Source organism: Epinephelus fuscoguttatus, linkage group LG8 (assembly GCF_011397635.1).
Source record: "Epinephelus fuscoguttatus linkage group LG8, E.fuscoguttatus.final_Chr_v1".
NCBI classification, from domain to species: domain Eukaryota; kingdom Metazoa; phylum Chordata; class Actinopteri; order Perciformes; family Serranidae; genus Epinephelus; species Epinephelus fuscoguttatus.
Window position 1 is genome coordinate 19,068,933 of NC_064759.1, and position 22,006 is coordinate 19,090,938.

Here is a 22,006-nt window from a genome sequence, read left to right on the forward strand (position 1 = left end):
AATTAACTGTAACCTTTTTGCAATATTTGCTATTTTTCTTCAAGAATATTCTGTTTTAGTGCCATTGTTTAGCCTTATATTGGTTTTTCATGCACATTTACACTTGCTAGAGGCTCATAACAATATGCCAATAAAATATAAGTAATAATTATTATTAAAATAGTATGTAAACACTAAAGTGTTAAAGAAAAGCTGCTCTTATATTTGGCAAAGCTTAGTGTGAAGATAAGGGCAGGTCATACAGTCCTCTCACATCTGTTAAAATGGTTTATCTATATTTTTGAGCATCAGACAAATTTCATTGCAATATGCAGTATTTCATTCATTACATTAAATATCTGTTAGTTATTTTCTGAATGCAATGATTCTTGAAGCATTATCGCTGAAACCATTAGCCCTTGTAGCCAATGCATGTGTGAGACACTGAATGCACGTTCTCTGCTTTAAACATTTGTCTCTACATTGCTAAACTATTTTGCCAATTCCCTCTCCACTTTGACACATGTGCAGCCAGGGGTTGGTGGTACTGTAATGCACGAGTAAAAAAAAAAGTATAATTTTTAAGGAACGAGTACTTTTCATGTTCCTTTTTTTAAACTGCACTTCTACTCTTAACTCAAGTATATTTTTGAGCCAGTAATCTATTTGAAGCACTTTTCGGACTGGATTAGTTTTACATAGGGATGTGGACTAATGTCAGTTTACCACCCATTTCTCATGAAAAATGGGTGGGTTCAAACAAAAGGTGCTATCTTCTAAGTTGTGTATCAGATCCAGATGTAAATACCTGGAAATAAAAGCTGAAATGTTGATCTCTTGTCTCATATTCATTTTTTGATGTCAAACCCAAATATTTTCAGTCTACAACAAAAATAAAGAAATTGGCCTTACTGTTCCAATACTTTTGGAGGGCACTGTATACCTTCATTACAATGTGTCTGCATTAAGTTCAACCAAGTGTAGGAGGGAAGGCATGTGAGGAGCACCTAAATTGCAAACCAGGTGGGCCACCACCTTATTTTAATCTAACTGTGCTGCACTGTTAACATTAAAATTAAAACAATAAAAAAGACGCTTGTCCATTGGCCCATGCCAGACCCCGTCAAAAGATACTTGTCACCTGGCCGAACAACTTCTTTGGGGAAAACCCTGCATTGACGAAAGCTGCACATACTATAGGTTAAAATGAGTTAGCTAGCTAACATTAGCTGTGTTCATTTTTCACGTGCAACATTAAGCCAACATTGCATGTAATGTGGATGAAGTCTAAGGGGTCGTACACATGCCGCGTCTTTAACAACGACTGGAAAATGCAAGGTCAGGCACTGGGTGCAGGGTCTGCCCATTTTTCCGACAGCCCATTGGTCCGACAGCCCACTGGTCCGACCATATTAAACTCATTGTTCCGAAGTCCAGTTGTTCCAAAATCATCATGATGCCCTGTGGTTAAGGTCTGGTTAGGTTTAGGCACAAAAACCACTTGGTTAGGGTCAGGAAAAGATCATGGTGTGGGTTAAAATGAAAAAGAAAGTGGCAAACACATAAGCTGTGAGCCTGCTTCACCTCAAGCCTTTCCCAGCTGACCCAGAGCCGGTAGCGGTGCACCATCAAGGCAGAAATACACCCGCCGGGAGCTCCCCACACAACCCCGACCCCAGAGTTAATAACGGGAGGTTGTGGTGTTTCATTCTCTCCTCTCTATGACACTTGTATCTCGACCAGTAGGCTACTTTTGTTGCGATTGCTGATCCTCTATGGTACACAAATACAGCATAGCCTAGTATAATCACATATCAGAACAACGGGATGTCGGACTAATGGGAAGTCGGAACAATGCTACGGCACCCTGGGTGCTACTCTTGTGCCTTTTCTGTGCCACCTTTCAAGACAGGTTGCACCTGAGGTTGCTAAGCAACCTTGACAAGCACTGTATCACAGCCTATTACCTGAAATCCTGAGTGTACAGCTGATCTTCTTCCAGGCGCTGTTTCTGGGTGTGTAGGCCTATCGTCAGTCAGACAGATGAAAAGTCCTGGGTAGCTCTGCACTAACATGATCTTTTCCGTATTCCTTTTCCGTATTTATCAGACTGAATATTTACAGAAGAAGGGGAAGATATCTGTCGGCTTCCCTGTCACATGATATGCGGTTACATGCTGCTGTGTTCCAAAAGTTGAACCCAGTTTATCTCAAATAGGTGCTCAGGAATGTGTGCATGCCGCAATGCCGTTGCTCTGGTGCTTCAGCGTGCCTGCCACGCATCTACATAAAAATAATGAATTTGAGGGTGCCAAAACATGCTATGTGTCCAGCCCCTTATGGCCACACCCAGAAAGAGGGTGAGATTTAACCTTTTTTCTCCCCGTATTCTTCTAACACAAAAGTTTTTCCTCTACTTTGTTTTTGTTGTCTGAGGGGTGTTAGAATGTTTGGGGAAACAAAAACCGACAACTTTTCCCCTTTATTTGTACTAACAGTGCACCATGTTTGGAACGTTCAGTGTTATGCTGGTTTGGTGTAAGGTTTTGTGGTTTGTATGATGAGTTTCACAAAAAACTGTGAGTTTGTTGTTTTAACATAAATTTCATCAAATGATTCCAGTTTCTTTGCCCATCATGCTTTATTTCTTTCAAGACACACACCTAACAACCCCCAGCTCTCCAAAACATCCTGGCGAGCCTATATAAAGGTGACTCAGCCAATCATCTAATGCTGCCAGAGATGTGTTCAACCTGGCACTAATGTGGGAGACTGGTTGGCGGGGGGAGTCTGTCGGGGTCACAGCCCACCAACAGACACAGAACACTTAGCTACACGCTTTTCATCTTCCGCAGGTGGGGAAGTGGAGTGCGTCGGGAGGTCTTAACATCACAGAAGTGCCGAAGCGAAAAGGGATGAACATCACTGACTCCCTGGCTAACCGCTCCCTCGTCGTCACCACCATCCTGGTAGGTCACCTGTGTAGCCTAGCGTAAAAGATACCCTACCCTTCATGTCTCCTCAGTTTCCCTTCCACATAATGCACTCAGATTCAAGCTTTTCAAAAAGCTATTTTTTTTTTTAACTCTTTCCAGCATTCGCCACATTTTAGTCTGTATTCATCTTATTTATCTTTTCCTCAGTGACTGACACACAGGATATTTGCTAAATCTAAACATATAAATCATAGATTCCACATTAGGATACAATATTAAAAGTGAGTGATCACCTAATCCCTCTGCCATACAGAGATTGTCCAATCATAGCTTAACAACCGTAACTAGGCACAGCAGGCCTGTCAGGCTTCAGATTTCCCCACATATTGAAGCGGTGTGCACGGGGGTGTAGTCAGAGGACACTCAGCATCCAAGGATCTTTGAAGGTGTCTTTTTTTTTTTTTTTTTTTAGCTTCTCCAAAATGAAAGTACTAAAGTAAAAGTGCAAGGAATGGATTAAACAGTGTGTTAAACTGCTCTAACTTAAGATGCAAACATTACCATGCCTGGCTAGCTAGCTTACGTGTTTTCCCACTGAGGGGAAGCTGCTATCTAAGAGTGCAGGCTATTGTTAGTGTCCCTGTCCTGCTCTTTATTTGTGTTTGAGGAAGTGTGCACTCCAGGAACACCAAGCACTTTAACAGAAACAGCTTGAAGTTAGCCCAACTTCTTTGTTACTCCTCAAAACCATTTAGAACTTGCTTGCTTGGACAAAAAAGAGGGTTATGTCACATTCTGATCTTACATTTTTCTCCTGCCCACAGGACTAACTCCACATTACAATACAAAAACAGTGCTATTATTGTCTGTGATATTCAGATTTAGCCTCACTCTTTTAGCACAATCGTGTACATAGCCAGCTTGTGCATTTTAAAGATGATTTTTACAAGGTTCTTTTCAGCTGAAAACATTAAGACACTTTCAACCACTTAAAGGAGCAAATGTGAGCTTAATTAGCTAGCTACAGGAACTACAGCTCATAAAAGCCAGAGACTACACCTCAGCTAGAAATGAGAAGGCTGCTTTTGTCTAAAATCAAAGGCTTGTTGTTTGAAAATTGACTCAGAATTTATAATGTTGAATCTGCGGCAATGATTATTAACTGCATAAGTGGGCTTTTTTAATTTAATTCAAGTGGTGTAAGAGAAAATTAGACCTCTGCACCTCCTCATGGCTCTGTTTTCAGACTTTAGAAAAGCTAGCCTGCGATGGGAGAGTTTGGTCAATTAGGTAATTTCAAAGAGAGCGTTCCTATTGGCTGTTTGACAGATGCAGACATGTGTGCACGTCCTTTCAGATGGTGAAAGCCTGATTCAATGACTGAGAATGCTGCAGGAAAAGTTGCTATTCCAGTATTGGCAACAACTGTCTTCACTGCAAAGTAACCCAAAAAAAGAAGATGCAATTATCAAAAAGAGACTGACAATAAACAAAATACAACGTGTTGGCGCCACATTTCAGAGATGGAAGGAAAATGTCGCTAATAGTTTAGCCTCCTGCTGACTGAAGCCAAAGGCTCACAGCTGCAGCTTCAAGTTCACATTTATGTAGCTAACGTAACGAGAGCCTTGAATCACAGTGGGTCCTCTGCCTCACTCCCCACCGCTACAGACCACCTAGCCAAGAGGAAAGTGGGCAGCAGCTCCAGATACAGACCTCAAGCCAGTGACTAAAGCAACTCAGCCAGCACCTGCGGGCATAGACAGCCCTGACTCCCCAACTGTTGCTAAAGTTGCTACAGCCACTGACCAAAGGTCTTTCCCGAAGCTGCTGCCCGCTCTGCCCGCAGTGAAGCAGTGGAGGGACTGCGGGATGTGGTAGCAGGCTAATTCTTGTCTCTGTTGTGGTCTGATAAACAGAGAGAGAGTGCTACAGTGAAATACAATGTATTAAATCAATCTATGTGAAACATTAAATCACTTTGTAAAGCACGTGCATATGCCTGTACTCGTCTGATGGGAGGGGCTTGTCAGTTTTTTGCCTTTTCCAAAAAACTGCATACCCCAGCTTTAAATAAAAATGCCTGGAGCAAAAGAAACAAACAGCAAAACAAAGAAGGAAACAGTGAAACGGAATGAATTATTCCTGTGAACGTAATAATTACATGTGCAGATAAAGACAACTAGACGGTTCCTCCCCCAGCTACACATCGCATTCATTTGTGGATCGCTGGCTGTATGTACTTAACACTGTCAGAGGATGCTGGAGTCTTTGTGGAGCTATCAGGGAGGTGCTGACACAGAACCCTCCCCCACCCTCACCCTTCGCTTGCACCTTTTCTGGACAGATATACAGGCTACAATGATAAACACTATCATTATGCCTATATTGGACCACAAGGCTGTAATTACGGCAAGTGAGGTCAAGGCAGAACATAATTAATGCCTATCAGGTGCCATCTATGTTAATTCTATCTGGAAGAGGAGAAACTGAGCAAGGATTTAAGTGGTGTAATGTTGAACTGCTGCACTACAAAGTGCCAGTATTGGCTGATTTTATGTTGTAGTTAGAGTGGTGTTAATGTAGACGTATTTCTCACCAAGTAGTTTAAGTGTTTCACTTACATCTCAAGTTTCCTAAAATGTTTTGGGTCATTTTCGCCCTCAAAGTGCGTTTGAGCATCTCTGACATGTTTCTTGATTTGCTATTTCGTCGGGAATCATTAGCTCGAGATGATAAAATCGCCTACTTTCAGATTGCTGAAGAGAGCTTCAACTTTAATATCAATCTCCCCTCTAAGTGTAATGACATTGCATCAAACTGATTCCCAGTGATGCATGAACAAGACGTCTGACAGCTTTATAGTGATAACTTTGTCGAAGAGATTAAGGCACTTAATGTGTTTTCCCCCTTACATTAATTGTTTGCACTCCATTGCCTGTAATGTCTCTGCGCAAGCCCACCTCCCTCCTCGTTCTGTTATGCACACCCATGCTGCGACTGTGAGGGGAGAACTGGTATAAACACTTTGATTTGAGTCCAAACCTTGGGGAATAGCAAGAATGGGAAGGCTAGAAACAGATGGTAATGACTTTTTCCCTTAACATGCAAACTTTTTGATCAAGTTAATTGGACAACTTGAGCAAAGTTTGTGGCTAAGCACTTGCTCTCTAAACGCATTGTCATCAAGTATTCATAACTTATTATTTATTTAAGAGGCCGTCCTAATTGTGATGTCCAAGTGGCTTCATATTTTGATAGCAAACAATTAAAGATGTTCATCATTTACTGTACGTTTTCCCAGGCGCTTTTTATTTTGTGAGAATTTATGGAATAAATTATGCCCCTGCTTATTGTTCATTTTACACTTCCCTTCGCAGGCATCTCACCTCAATAAACAGTCCGACTGTGTCCACACGCCACCAGCACATGTTTTATTTCGTTGCCCCCACCTCCACCCTCATCACCTCCACTTTCCCCCGTGAAAAACAAATCCCTGAGGGAATAAAGAGTGCTGCGGCTGCCTATTTTCTCCTCTTTGACTGTATCTCTTTTTTTTTTACTTAGTGCCACACAAGCTACAGTGAAAAAAAAAAGAAACACAAAGCAGGGGTCACCTTCACTGGAGAATCAATTACGCTGCTTCTGAGCTCAGTTTGTAAATCATACATCTGGCTATTGGAGGCAATAAATTGTATTACAGCCCTCGCATAAATGGACCAACGTGTTTTGAAATGCACAGCGGGACACACAAGTTTATCCGGCAGGGAAATGGTAACAGGCGCCAAATAAAGGAAATCATTTATTAGCTATTCTTTGTTAGTCTTTGTCACTGCAGGCATCAGCTCAGTCGTTCTCCCTTGGAGGTTGGTGTCAATTGATGAAGGCAACGTCGTGGGCATGTTCCATTTCACTGCGGCATTCTGTTCCTAATCAAGCTTTTATACGGCCCAAATTATGAGCAGCCAGGCAGGATATTACAGGCCAGTAAAGAGTGTCAGCTACCTGACCATAAAACGAACCAACCTGTGCACCAGCTATGTAGGTCAACGCACAGCAGTGTTGGGGAGACACTGGGTTTAGTTAGCTCAACACTGCAGGCACATTGATAGTATGAACAGGCCTTTTGTGTGCATTACCATCTCTAGCAAACGTAGGTCACAGCTTTGAAATTTACACAAGACACTTCATTTACATTACAGTCTCAAATTAACCCGGGTCTCCTTTCCTTAATACATCAATGTAGGAAAAACCTCAGTGTCTTTCATATTTTAACACTCCCTGTATCCGCACACTGAACTCGAGTCTGCTGTCACTGCCTGTTAAATGCAACAGCGACTCATCAGCTCAGATCACTTTGCCTCAATTAAGTGCATGTGCTGAGACAAATTGAAAAAGCTGACCTCACCACTGCTTTTCATTTGATCTTTTGGGTCTGTGCAGGAGGAGCCATACGTCATGCTTAAGAAGTCTGACAAGGCGCTGGTTGGGAACGACCGTTTCGAAGGATTCTGCATCGACTTGCTCAAAGAGCTGGCCAGCGTCCTGGGCTTCACATACGAGATCCGCCTGGTGCCTGATGGGAGATACGGCTCTCAGGATGACAAGGGCCAGTGGAACGGCATGATCAGGGAACTTATAGAGCATGTAAGTTGTACTACATAGTGTCTGCTTCACTGTTTTTTCTTTAAAGGGATAGTTTGACAAGTTGGGAAATATGCTGATTTGGTTTCTTACCAAGCATCAGGTGAGAGGATTGACACCACTCCTATGTGTGTCCACTAAAAATGTTGTGTTCTGTTGTATCATGCATCTCAGAGAGCTTTCATGGACAGAACAAAAGGTAGCATATTTAATAACTCCTCCAGCTGACTTGCTCCAGGGCTACAATCTGTATCAGGGTTTTATAAAATGCCTGACCATATTTTTATGACCCAAACATCATAATATGATCATGATATGAAAATAATTATTAAACATGTGCTCCGTCTGGGAAGCACACTCCTTCATAGCCTACACATCAAATATGATAAGAGCACCTGATTTCTCCGCCGCCTTCAGACGCAGTAAATGGCTTTAGCTTCCATAATTACTGCTCCCCCTGGTGGACAGATAAACCATAGCAACTGGTGTCCACAAGTGGTGCTTATTAGGGATGTTCCTAGCGACTATTTTCCCCGTCAACAAAACGAAAATTTTAATCAAGACTAGTTGACTAGTCTAAAAAGTCATTTTGCGTCCCTGCACGATGTATCCAGACTCAACATATTCCATTAACGTCCTGAAGCCTTGACCTTCAACAAAGTTGGAAGCATATCTTATGAGGTCATTGTTGTGATGAGCTGCGTTATCCTCTCAGACCGGACGGGATCTCCGGGTGAGCTTTGTCACATTGGTCTGAGTGTGGCTAGCACCGCTAGCAGCAGCAGCAGCTGTCATTTCGTGCAGGTTGACATCCAAATGCTCGAGTCGAATGTGGTTGCGCATTGCTCCAGTCGAGAGATTATATGCAAGTTTTTTTTCTGACATAGCCTAACTTATTTTCATTTCTATATAAAAGTACTGCCAAACCATGCTGGTTTTGTGAGAGAACATCTCTCCAATTTCCCATCGTTATGTTTTAAAACTTCAGTCTACTTGAGCATTACCGCGGGGAGGTGGGCTGCTGTCTGACGCCTCTGTAAAACCCACTAGTGGTGGGCGGCTGCATGACAGATAAGCGGCCTTGTACATGAATAAAACACTACTTGGTTTAACCAACTAATATTTCTGGTGCCGACTAGTGAGGGGGCGGACGTTTAATCGTTTAGACAGCTAATCGCACGCATCCTAGTGCTTATGAGTGTTACAAGTAGGCCCCAACCTCGGATCTGTCAGGGCGAGATGGGCAGGCAAAGAATAGTCCAGGTTGTAAGCCTCCTCGTAAAACAGCTATTTTGCTTTTTGTTAGCATTTAATAAATGAGGTATTGAGGTATGTTTATTAGTGAGCTTTAGAGGTGCTAGTGGTTTCGTTATGCAGTAAGGCTGCACAAAATGCAAAAAAATTATATTGAGATTATTTTGAAAGATATTACAATTGCAATATGAGTCGCGATTTTAGTGGGAATGGTAATTTTTGCATTTTATTTTCACTGAAAAATAAATTAAAATGATGATGATGTCATTTTTGTTGATGGTGTGTACCAAACAAACATGTTCTTGTACACCTGAGATATGATTTGCGGATTGGAGCATCTCTGCAGCGCCACAGTGCTTCATTTATAATAGTACGATGTAACACAGTTTAATTATATCAAAGAATTGCAGCTCCTTTGATTTGGATATTGCACTTAGCCATGTAATGGTTAATATTTCAATTAATTATGCAGCCAGGCTAAGTGTTTCTGCTAGCCTTTATGCTAAGCTAAACTAAGCTAAGCTAAGCTACGAGACTGGTAGCTCCAGCTACATCTTACAGACATGAGAGGTATCAATCATCTTGTCTTAACTCTCAGCAAGAAAAGTAATGAGCACATTTACCAAAAGGTTGAACTTTTCCTTTATTATCTGCTTCATCTCTAAATTTATGCCGCTCACTATGCTATAAAAATGTTTTACATCATCACGCAAACTTACAAAAGCATGCCATTGAAGTGAATCACAGGCTATGTCCTCTGTGTGGGCAGTGATACAGTTATGATTGACTACAAGTCAGGAGGAGCCTGCAAAGCTGTCAGTTACATTTATGGCACAATTATGTCAAGGTTGCCTAAAAGTTACAAGTGTGTCGACGCCATTCAGTGAGACAAACCACTTCCTTAAGCTGGATAAGCCAGAGATCCGGGATGAGCATGTGATACTGCATATATTGTAAGGATGCACGAGGAGAAAACACCGGCAATCATCTGGCTGAGAGATAGCGGGCAATTGCAGCTGTCTGTGTCAAACTCAAAGCCTCAGCGGCCATGAAACAGCCTCACATCCAAGTGATGGTGGCAATTCTCTGCTGGCATTTCATAAGTGTCCCTGTCAGTGCTCTCTCTTTGTCCTCAGCCCCATCGGGTCAGCGCTGTACTCAGCTGAAAACTTGTAATAGCTTAAGTGGCATTTAGTGCAGGGAATCGTATGGCAGGAGTCAATGGCTTGGTGCTGAAAGGGTTGGGAAAGGTGGGCTCCCACTGCAGCACTTTATTTCTCCATCCAAGCTTTTTGCTAGATCCATGTTAATAACAATAACCTTGAGGGGAACAAATGGATTACTAAAGGCAGAGAATGCTGGCGGGAAAAAGAGATGCATGACTCCGTCATTAAACGGCACGTACAGAAAATGGAGAATGTGCAGGTGGCCATGCAGAGTAGCCTATATGTTCATTATCTTACAGCCGCATAGGAAAAAACAGTGGTGTTGTTGTTGTGTTTGTAACATATGCTTTACATGCGTCTTGTGAGGATGTAGCATTTGGTGATTGACGCCCTTGGACTGACTTCTTGTAAATATGAACATAAGCTGTTGAACAAACAAAAACACATAACCACAGCAATCAGTTGCTCTCTTTGCTCATGTTCTATATGAGACAAATCCACATTAGCAGGTAAATACAGTAAAAAAGATGCATTTAGGGAAGAACTCATAGAATGTATGTATATATTTTAGCTTCTTTAAGCTCTATTGCTTTTGTAAATAGCAGCAGAAGTGAAGATTAGAATCTCTCCTGCTACTTATTGCTTTTACTGCCCCTTATCGCATGACCAAGGGCCCATGACGTCTTCTTTGTGGATTTTTAGTGGGCTCTATTCTGTGGTCTAGTGCTTCCCTCACCCCTGTCGGTATGGATAAGCTGATCGCGATTCAGCAGACCTGAAACATAAACTTTAACTCAAGCTCAAGAGATCTGACCCTGGAACGATATGAGAGGCCAGTATGGCTGCAGATTCCCTGGGAGTAAACCTCAAACTACCTCGTCTCCTTCACTGAGCTGAATAACTTGGGCAGTATTTTTTTTTTCCCCTCGACTCTTCTACCAACTCGTCCATGTACTGTAAAGTGCAGTTTTTTGTTTAAGTCTTATAAAAAACACTATGTATGACTCATATTGCGCATGAATTGCATTCATTGTATACACCATATACAAGGAGATAGAGGAGGGAAAAGCAAATGGCCGCTGTCATCGCTGTTATCTGTTCAATTTGTATTCATAACTACTTTCTATTAACCTCTTAAAAACCCATTGCCCCCTCATTGTAATACAGATAGATAAGATGTATAACAGTTTACTGGGGATCAGTGCCTTTACTTAAAAAGGGTCACAGAGTTAGATAAGGTCTGAGGTGGAAAACAGGGGAAAACGGTTGGTTTGAGCTGATAAAACGGGGCTGAAACACGAGGCTCATGCATTCATGCTATCAACTCTTATAGTGCACTCTCATAAATCATAGCTGCGTTACAGAATTACACTAAACAGCCTGACTGACGAATTTTTAAGTCAATAAGACTTGACTGTATTAGAATCAGTTATAAGCAGTTTCGTGTTTTGTCACACAGAGAAGGTGATGTGACAGAACCAGAGCTCTTGAAGAGTGTTTGTTTGCCTATATGTTTGGATGAATATGATACCATAATGCAGTTTACTCCCCATGTAACTGATTAACTGATGCCTCTGAATGAGAAACTGCGATGTTGCCAAGTGCACCGATTAAGCATTGTGTAACGTACAGCCTTTATTTTCCTCTGCGCAGTCACAGAGCTCTCTGCAGTGCCAAAGGGCATTGTTTGGAAGGTGCTAAATGATGCAACAGGCCTTGTTAAACTTGATTTAGTCACAATAGACGATCACTTTAATCACCCTGTGATGCAAATGTTAATAGCGTGCTTAGCACATCATTTGTTTCTGTCATGAGTCATGACAATTAATATTTGCTTCGACAGATCCACTGAAAGGTTGTAGCCGACCTTTGTCCTCTTTGCCTACACATATAGACACATCAGGTCTGAATGAAAGTCTGCAACACTTTATCTGTATTTAAGTAAAACTAGGGATGTTTCTAATTCATAATTCATAATTTCCCTGGCGTTCAAAGAGTAAGAAAACACCAAAAACACAGTCAAAATTAAGCACAATTTAATCTATAAAGTTAGACACTGTCCAAAAAGATTTTGCATATTTTAAATGAGCCATTTCAAAATATAAATTGCGTTTTTCAATAACCAAATTGTATTTTAAATGCTGCTGAAATTACATTTTGCACTCTGCATTATGAGCATTGCACATTATCCGACAAAAAATGGCGACTAACTGACTAAAAGGTAACAAACAACATTTATTGACAACAATACTCTTTAGGGAAACAACCTGCTTATTACAACAGCATTTGTACTGGGTAAATGCAATTGCATAAAATAATAACAATAATATTTAAGTAATGACACACATCGCAAGGTATTTTGTGTTTTTATGCTTATGTAAGGATTTTTGGGTAATTGAGGAACGCACAGAACTGCGAGTGGGTGGACAAGTGTGATCCTGATCTTGATCTGAGACAGCAGCGTGACCTTTCAGCAAGAGTGGCTGACCCGTAGCTGCAAGGGCAAAAGTTCAACTGCTTCAACAGCAAACATGTCTGTCCCGCCTGTCAAAGCCGCCCTTAAGTAAATCACAGTTTCAGGCCCTGCTCTGAACTCACTGCTTATGCAAAGCAGCAATGTCTTGATTACACTGCCTCATCATCAGCCCTTTGTATATTTTGATATTAGACTGTATTATATTAGAGGCATATCGGCTGTGCTGAGAAGTGTCACACTCTGCATTCACCCCTCACTCCGGGTTTTGTAAATGCACGTTCAACTGGCGAATCAGACCTTTTTATATTCCCCCAGCATCCCTATGGCAAAAATTGCTCTCTGTTATCTGTGGCAACCATTGCATAGTTCAGCTAAGTGTGTTTCTGTGATTGCACCACATTCCGCTGAAGCAAAATCAGCTCTTGTATTTGCTCTTAATGTTTATGAAATACAAAAAGGAGCAACACTGGGGCCCTATATGCAAGTGCTATAAAGTCCTTGTATTAGCATTGTGAGTGTAAGCTGTAAAGAGCATATACAGACTGCATGGCACAGTGTGTAAATGTTTGCTGAGGGATAAAAAGCCTTGGTTGTAAGTAGTATGTAATTACTGCATGTTTGGAGCTGGAGCAAATGCACTAATGTCCTGTGCTGTTGCTAATTTGATAAAAAAAAAAAAAAACAAAGAATAGGAAGCAGCGTACCGTAATGTTGCTCAGGTATGTTCAGTCCGTGGATTGGAAAAAAGCATGGATCATGTTAGCTGTGACTTTATGAATCCTCCAGGCTATCGTCAGGTGAGGAGGTCCGGGGGGAGAACAACACTAAGCCCACCATCTGCAAACCCAGATAACACCGAGCCATGTGGCACGCAGCAGGGCACTATCAGGTTATCTTGCTTGTGCCCAGTCTGTGTGCCTAAGCAGTAAGCAGAACAAGGACATGCGGCATGTATATTAGCCCACCGTAGGGATGTCTGGAATCGCATGCTGGTTGATCTTCCGGCTGAGTGGCAGGTTGGTTCAAAGCTGCAGTTGGCAGCAGAGAACAGAGGGAGCAGTATGTGATGTACAAATTTGAATGGTTTAAGAGAGACAGCAGATGCACTGCAGGATGCGTCGGTCCTCCCATCTTTTCCATCTCTTCAGAGGCCACCGTGTATTTAGCTACCACAGTGCTGACCACAGGAGTACATAATCCGCAGTGCCATTCTCAAAGTGGAAATGTTTCTTTGTGACCTTTGTTTACTGCTATGTGGTAGTTATCACATGAATCTGAGGGAAGAGCTGTCTAAGCCACAGGGAAAGTTAAACTCATGTAAAGAATAGCCTTAGGGTCGAGAAACGGAGCATTTATAGTGAAAAACTAATGTTTTCAGCTGCTAAAAAACAAAAACAAAGGAGGAGTATGCATGACATGGCTGCATCATTCAGCTCTAGCATCTCATCTTGTGTGTTTCTGGAACCAGCAGATTCAATTCCTGTTGGGTCAGGTCCAATGGTTCTGCATAAAGATCCAAACTAAACCTGAGATCTCATTTTACTGGGTGAAAATGCTGCACGATGAACTGTTGTATGAACAAGCCCTGTTCCCTCTCCCACCACTCAGTATGTAGGAAGAAAAGAAAGCCTCCCTTTGTGAGTTGTGTAGTTTCTTGGAGGAAAGAGGTATCCGAGCGTGAACCAAGCAGCTGGTTTCATTAACCTCCTGTCCAGCCGGGGTGCAGGAGAGTTGTGGGGGCCGCCGATTTAAATGGTAACCTTCTGAATATGCAGTCATACGCATATAATAGATGAATGCAACTTATCTGTCATGCTCAGCCGTGTCCATTTCAGAGTGCTATATGGTGTCATATGTCATTGTATTGACACTAGATAATAGCTTTGGAGATGGAACCACTTCCGATACATTTGAACGACGCCTCTACTTTTTGCAGAACGCATCGAGACAGAAACATATTTCATGTCCACATTGAAAGGTTTTACAGAGATGGTTACCGCCGTATATAATTGTGTCAATCCAAACTTTGAATAAAAGACAAGCCTACATACCCCTGTTGTAACCACAGTATCAATGATATACCAAGACCAGGGGCCTCATTTATAAACAGTAAGTACTGTAGGATCCATGGACAAAAGCCAAAAATGGCTTGCACCAAAAATATTTGACAATTTCTACAATCAGGCTTCCACCTCACCATCTGCGTCGCCAATTTCCTGTCTCCAATATGTTTGTAAGCATGGGTCAAAGTTTCTCCAACCAAGTCTTCTTTCATAGATCATAACTTTTGTCGTGGGAAGTGACGTATGCCTCTTTCAGGCCTCATTATGTGCGTACACAATGTTTATTAATGGAACCCCAAGAGTCTAAAGCCATACTAAAGGCTGTGTGAGACAGCACAGCATTGTAACATGCGTATGATGACAATGTTAACATGCAGGTATAATATTTACCATCTTCATCATCTCATGTTAGCATGTAAGGATGTTAACATTTGCTAATTATTAGGGATGGGGCAAAATGCAATATGTTTGCGTGGTAATGTTGAACTGATACATGGACACCAAATATCAATTTTTCTATTATCGTCGCTGTCCATTGAAAAACACATATCTCCACTTTTGACGATTTTGACTTTCTACAGTGCATAGAGTGTCCATAATATTCCCTAGCAACCATTAGCGTTGGATATCCAAATGACCAAAGGAAAGACGTCTATTACATCATCTATTCAACACGTATCTCCGTTGGGTGTCAGAAGTGTCCATCAAAGCCCGTAGAAAGTGGAGATACGTGTTTTTCATGTCGGACAGCGACGTTATGTAAATAATTATGTTAAAAATACAAATTAAACTTGCTAGAATTATAAAATCAAATGTTTTTTTAGTCCAACAGATACATTTTGCTGCAAAAACCATGTCTGAAGTGAGATGACCAGACTGAAAACTTTATCTTATTTTAGATAAACAGATATTGACAAAGTTTTATTTTGGGGACATAATTTTCAGTCCCCCCTTGATTCAATTCAAAGACCTGCGACTGATATGAGACGATATCAGTAATTATCCTCATTGTCTTTTTCTTGGCTGCTTGCCATTGTCTGCTGGGCGCAAGGCCACTAGCACTGTCTGAATGTTGAAGAAGGAGGTGTGCTTGGATAAAATGATGACACAGACATGCCATGGGAATTTTAAAATGAAGATATGTATCAGTGTTTTCACTTTGCATTGATAACGCTGGATAGTTCATCACTGACCTGATATATCAACCCAGATCGATGCATTAATGCACCCCTTTGGTCATAAACCAAAATATTGTAATAAAGTATTTAATCTAATCATAGTGTTCAATTAAAGGTTAATGAAGTTAAAATTCATCCTGAGGGCAACATGATTGTATGTACCAAACTCTGGTAATGCATTCAATAGTTGCTGAGACTCAAAGCCACAAATGTCAGCCTCATGGTGGCGCTAGAGGAAGAGTCAGAGGAGCACCACAGTTATTTGGATCCATATTCTGGGAGCCATGAATACCTGCCAAACCAAATGTTATTGGTGAGCCACAGAATATCAGTCAGGGCTAATTAATGGACCAACAGATATTACAACCTCTAGAGCAGCACTGCTGGCATGGCCTGAGAAAAAAACACTGCCACACTAAAATAGGAATCAGAGCAATTTTCTATTCATTTTGTTTTTCCGCTACAGAGGGCAGACCTGGCAGTGGCTCCTCTCACCATCACATACATGCGTGAAAAGGTCATCGACTTCACCAAGCCCTTCATGAGCATGGGCATCAGCATCCTGTATCGCAAACCCAACGCCACCAACAACGGCTTCTTTTCCTTCCTGAACCCCATGACTCCTGACATCTGGGTCTACATCCTCTTGGCCTACCTGGGTGTTAGCTGCGTCCTGTTTGTCATTGCCAGGTAAGTCCACAAGTTACACACTGTTTGTCCTATCAGTCCTTCATACCGGTTCTCCTTGAGGTCTCTCAACAGACTTTGAAATTCACTCTGTTATCATCGCAGGCTGAGATCCGAGTGCACCAGCCAGTTTCTCAAACTGTGCTAGCTGCTGGGTAGTGATCAAGGCAGTTATGTCTGCATGGGCTCTCTACAGCCCAGCAGTGGGAGGAGGAATGGAAAAAAATATCTTCAGTTGAGTTGCAAGGTCCGATTCAGTGCGCAATTTCTTGTTTCCTGTTTGATGTCTTTGGAATTGGCAATGCAGCTTTCAGCGATGCACTTTGAAACAATCGTTTAAAAGGAGAAATACTTGCTGAAGCAAAAAATGATAACTTAATGATCATATTCAGCAGCACAAAGAGAAAAGATACACACACCTGATGTGAAATCTCATCAGAGGAGGCTATTTATAGTTGATCATCAGCATTTACATAAAAAAAAAACTAATTCCTGGCAGTAATAAGTCATAAAATTATTACGCATGGAGATTATCTGTTTGATTGGCTGAGAAGTGTCTCACTTGTTCATTTTTTGGGGGGGGTCATGAATATGATGAATATCCTGTTAGTATCATTGTGAGTATTTCCTGCTGCTTCTCATGCAAAGTGGTGCTTGAGGAAGTTCTAGAAAAGCAGGCGCTGAAAGGAGTTCTGGGGCTCGAGAGCAAACAGCTGCACTCCTCTATCCTCATTCGTTGTCGTGAGACCAAACAAATTGTGGAGTGGCTTCACATAAGTACAAAATCATCTTAAATGGCTGCATCAGTTTTTTTGGAGGCCGGCCTAGATAGCTGAAAAGCCGCATCCCTAAAAGTGCATCGTGTGAGCATAAAACAGACAGCGGTGAACAATAAGAGGGCTACTTCAGCACAAGTAGGTAATTTTAAATGCTGGACAGAGGTGTCAGGGCATTACCAACAATATTAGGGCCGAAAACACTTGGGCTTTTAAAAGCTCTGCGGCACAACAATAATTATGTTGCAAGGCACCCTTCCACAGGCACATTTTAGTCATATACCAGCCTATACCATAAAACTAAGCATGATTTAAGAGGACAGCATGTATTTGGCCTCTATTATTCAATCCATAAGTCAAAACCTGGAGGAACGCTTATGAAAAAATACAGGGATAAAAACTGAGCTGCTGTGTGCAGATTGTTACAGGATATTTATCGTGTTGATGTGGACGAGCATTTGCTAAGTGTGTCATGATTGAGGTTTCTCCACGTGTATACTTATCTCTCATATCAACACAGGGATCTGGGTTCAGTTTTCATGGAGTTCGGATATCAGTCATGGCTTACATATACGTGCAACTGAGGAAATATTTTCCAGTTCTCAATACAATTTACAATTTGGAATGTATCTTTGCACAATATTTTTAGTTCAGTTTTTCTCTTCGTAATTTACCTTCCACTAAGCCCCGCCCCTTTGTGATGGTCCAACAGAGTAAGCATGGAGCCCACACTGTAACTAACTGCACTCCCTGAACACATATCATATTTTTGGAAAAATGAAACAGTGATTCCAGAGAGAAGCAGACAGAGGGGTCAAACTGACTCAGCAGCAACAACAGGTTAAAAAGACAAAGATAGTTAGAAGCTAAAGCCGAACTATAGGCTACAGATCACAGTGTGAAAGTGAACCACCACATCACTGCTGATCACCACACAAGACAATGAATATAAAGGGAAACTTTGCTGATATTGAACCAGCTGTGTGGCATCACAGTGTGTGCAGATGAATGGTGTTTGGCTTCACCAGCACCGGATGGGCAGGGATCTCCGGAGAAAGTCAAATGTCATTTATCTGCACACAATGTGATGACACAGAGCTGGTTGAATATCAGCAAAGTTTCCCTGCTTCCCTTCACTGGTTCCTGTACAGCAGGGTCAGTCTTTTTTTCACTGTTATAATCATTAAAAAGCAAAAGCAGCATGTGTATATATTCAGTAGGCTATATCTTCAGTAGCTAGCTAGCTAACCCTACGCTTTTCAGGGTCTGATTTTGGTTTTGGAACAGGGAAGAAACTTTTTCCTATCTCACGTCCCCCTTTTTATTCATTTAGTTTTTTCATCTTTTAGTCTTTTCAATGTTTTTTAATTTTTTTTTTTTTTTTTTTGGAAGCACACAAGTAGGCGGAGAAATCAAAATCTCATTTTTCAATTTAGAATCAAAATCGTGACATCCCTACTGTCTATAGCTACTTACAGTTGTAATAAATTTGAGTAACCTTAATGGCATCTTTCTGTGTGTGCATATTAAATCATTCATAAGGATAACAAAAAAATCACAGTGTTACTAGGGTGGGAAAATAAATGTAAACTACTTAAAAATTAGATGACAGTATATGTTGCTTCATAGGGCTGAAGTAGGTGCAAATTCGGGCTTTTGTTATTTTTGGACACCAAGCTCTTTCCAAATCACCTCCTCTACTGCACTGTATGTGTAGGCTGCACTCTTGGCCGGCAGCTAATGGCGTTGTTTAGCAGACAGTTTTGTATAGGACTGTTCAGCACGCAGTCTGAAGCGAGCTTATGGCTCTGTTTACTGACACTGCCTGTTTAGAAAAGAAAAGAAATTAGCAGAGAAGCAGGGCTATTGAATCAGCACTGGTGCATTGTCTGTGTAGAGACTGCACTTAGTGAAAAAAGACATTGCTTCTTTCCTTCATTTGCGGCCTGTTTAAGTCCAGTTCATGTGTAGTGTGCCTCTCCTATTTGCCGTGCCTCTTCGCTATCACCTTATTTGACCATGGCTTTCAATTTGACATTAAAGTAAAACAAAATGAGACTGAAGAAATTAATTGAAATAGTAGGGAGTGCCTCATTTGCACAACAGCTGCCCAAGGCCTCTCTAATATCGGAAAATGTTTTTGAGGGCACATGAGTTCAGAATGTTAAGAGAAAAAGTTTGAGATTAAAATATGAGTGAGTATATTTTATTTTAAGGCTCAAGAAACAAAATTTAGGCAGGCAAACAATTTACAAAAGCACCCTCTTATTCTCTGGTTGTGTAGCTAAAATGAGACATACTCAGATGATGGCTGGGAAAGACTCCATTTTAGAGCTGTCTCATGATTAACCATCAGTCCTGTGCGCTGTCTGATAAAAACATACTGCTGACGTATTAGAAAATATTTCCGCACCATGTAATTGCATTGAAGTGTATCTATCTCTTGAACAATATAAATTTCAGTCAATTAAATTTTTCTAGAGAATTTAAACTCCAGTCCCTCAGAGCTGAGAATATGCACTCAAGGATTCACCATTGTGAGCTTCAGTGTAGTGGACCATTTTAGTTACTTATCTGCTTTTTGCAGAAAAGTTTTTTTTTTTCTATCATTAGCACTTTCTACTATATCTCATCAAAGTAACAGATATGCCACATTTCGGGGGAGATACAATCTGGAGCTTAAGTGATCCGATTGTACTCAGCAGAGCACCCACAAAAAAAAGATTTCTCACATTATATAAATGTATTTTAAAAAAGGGAAAGAGGTGACATTTAGCATGTTTTATCTCAGAATCTGCCTCTGAAAATGACTTGTGCAATAAAAAGTGTGCAGCATTTTCAGCAGGTGTCAAACTAAATGGCAGAGATATGGAAAGATGCATGCTTTATGGTTTCATGTGACTTTAAGAGGAGTCTTCATGCCTTACATTCTCAAACATGACATTTTATACCCACTGAAAAATTAGATTGCTGTGCTTCGTTGGTCACCTTTAGTACAAAGCATATGGGAAATAGTTGAGGGGTATCTGAGGTACGGCTGAACCAGGATGGGTTGATTTTAAAACATTTTGATGTGACATTTGATGATAGTTTTTACACTTATAAAAGCCTGTGAAACTGCTTCATATAAACACCTGTAAGTGTAAAGATAGTCACAGATAGATGGTCACATTGTTGTCAACATGTTATGACCGCACAAAAGTCACATTACCAAAGCTGTACTACTGTTTGGAGACTGTTTAATAAGAATACTGTTATTGACAGTGATAATCCCACAGAAAACTATCACCCAACTCTGCACTTCCCCTTCAGCTTTACAGAGCTTTTTAATGTCTTTCAGCACATTGTTTTGGGTTTTATGCTTGCCTAAGTCTTGTTCCCGGCAGCACGCAGCTGTTTTCAGTGGACAAAATTAGCAACTAACTGGTGAGCTTAGTGGCGAATGTAGCTGCTAAAGGTCCAGATATTTTTCTTTGGAGTGGGTGGAGAGTGAGCATTGGATGTTTCTAGGTTTACACAAACACAAATTAATGCTAGTACTGCTCTGCTGGTTATGTAAACAGGCAACTCTTTGCTAACGTGTGCCGCAACAACTTCTTAGGTTTTGTTGACATTGCCTGATATTGTTAAACTCCATTTCCATCTTCAGTCAAACGTTGCGTCCACTGCGTAACCGATTTCCGTGCTGGAGAGGGATTTGATTTTCTCTGACAACCATTGGAATCCACTGTATCTGCCTGAATCTAACGTTATTTTAACTGATTCATAGCCATGCCAACATATCTGTTTTGCTAGGGTTTTAGGAATCGAGTGAAGTGAAGCAGGGTTTATTTGTGGCAGGCTGCCATGATTAAAACATGTGCTGCCACGTTTAGATTTACTATTTTGGGGCTGGGCTGCTCATTAGGATTGCCATTGGAATATACCGTTTGGTTATTATTTGCTCCACAATTAGGTGCGCCGTTGGAACATATTTATACCATTCGCTTACTTGTTCCACAGACGGAGGGCGCAGAGGTAGCAGGAGAATGGCAGGCGCAGCAGAATTGAAACTTGAAATCTTCAGTCTGTTGGGTCTAAAGTCTGCTTTCACTCACAAACAGCTGCTCCTCTTATCCATCGATCCGATCTGATCCACTCTGATTGGATCAACTGATCCATTATCCACCCTGCGACTCAAAGCTCCACAAACTGCTGCTGAAGGAACAAAGAAGAGTTCCGCCTGCACTGCATTCACAGACCTACAAACTTCCCCATGGTCAGCTACTGCCACACATAGATTGTAATATCTGTGGGAAACACAAAGTACAAACAAACTACGACGTTGGTTGATACTGGAAAGACATCAATTAAGAACAACCTTAATAGCAGCAGTTGCTAGTGTTGTTATTACTCCTCATTGGTTCTGCTGTATTGCTTGACAATGGCGTTAGTCCCTCCTGCGGCGGTGATTGGCAAATTGAGCCGCCCCACAATTCGTTGACGATGCAAGACGAATCAGTCAACTTAAACTCGGTGGAGTGAGCAGATTTAAAGGTCTGGACCTAGACAAGTGTTAACAGCTCGTTCTTCTGCTGCCAAGTTGCCAAAAAATCAGTTTATGCTACTTTAACTCCTGTTTTGTAGAGTTGCTGCTCTACTGCAGTCAATAATGCTGCTGTGTTACTCCACACTAAAACCAAAACTCTAAAATAGCTGTAACTCTGAGAATAGCTCTCAAGCTGATACGATTCAGTTTTTTTTTAATTCTTACTGAGGAAAGGATGGTGTTCAAGAAGAATAAAGATGTTCTCATTCTTGCATTTTCTCAGATCTCACGACCAGTAACGGTTTAAAAACAGCTTTCC

The 22,006-nt window shown here is 41.3% G+C and overlaps 1 protein-coding gene across 1 annotated transcript in view; it reads left to right on the plus strand.

Moving 5' to 3' along the window:
* grik3 (glutamate ionotropic receptor kainate type subunit 3) overlaps positions 1–22,006 on the plus strand; it is a 132,461-nt gene that overhangs the window by 93,323 nt on the left and 17,132 nt on the right. Inside the window, exons 9-11 of the mRNA XM_049582999.1 lie at positions 2,835–2,948; positions 7,359–7,562; positions 16,163–16,386. Of these exons, the coding sequence (XP_049438956.1) occupies positions 2,835–2,948; positions 7,359–7,562; positions 16,163–16,386 (542 nt within the window). The remainder of the gene's footprint in view (positions 1–2,834; positions 2,949–7,358; positions 7,563–16,162; positions 16,387–22,006) is intronic.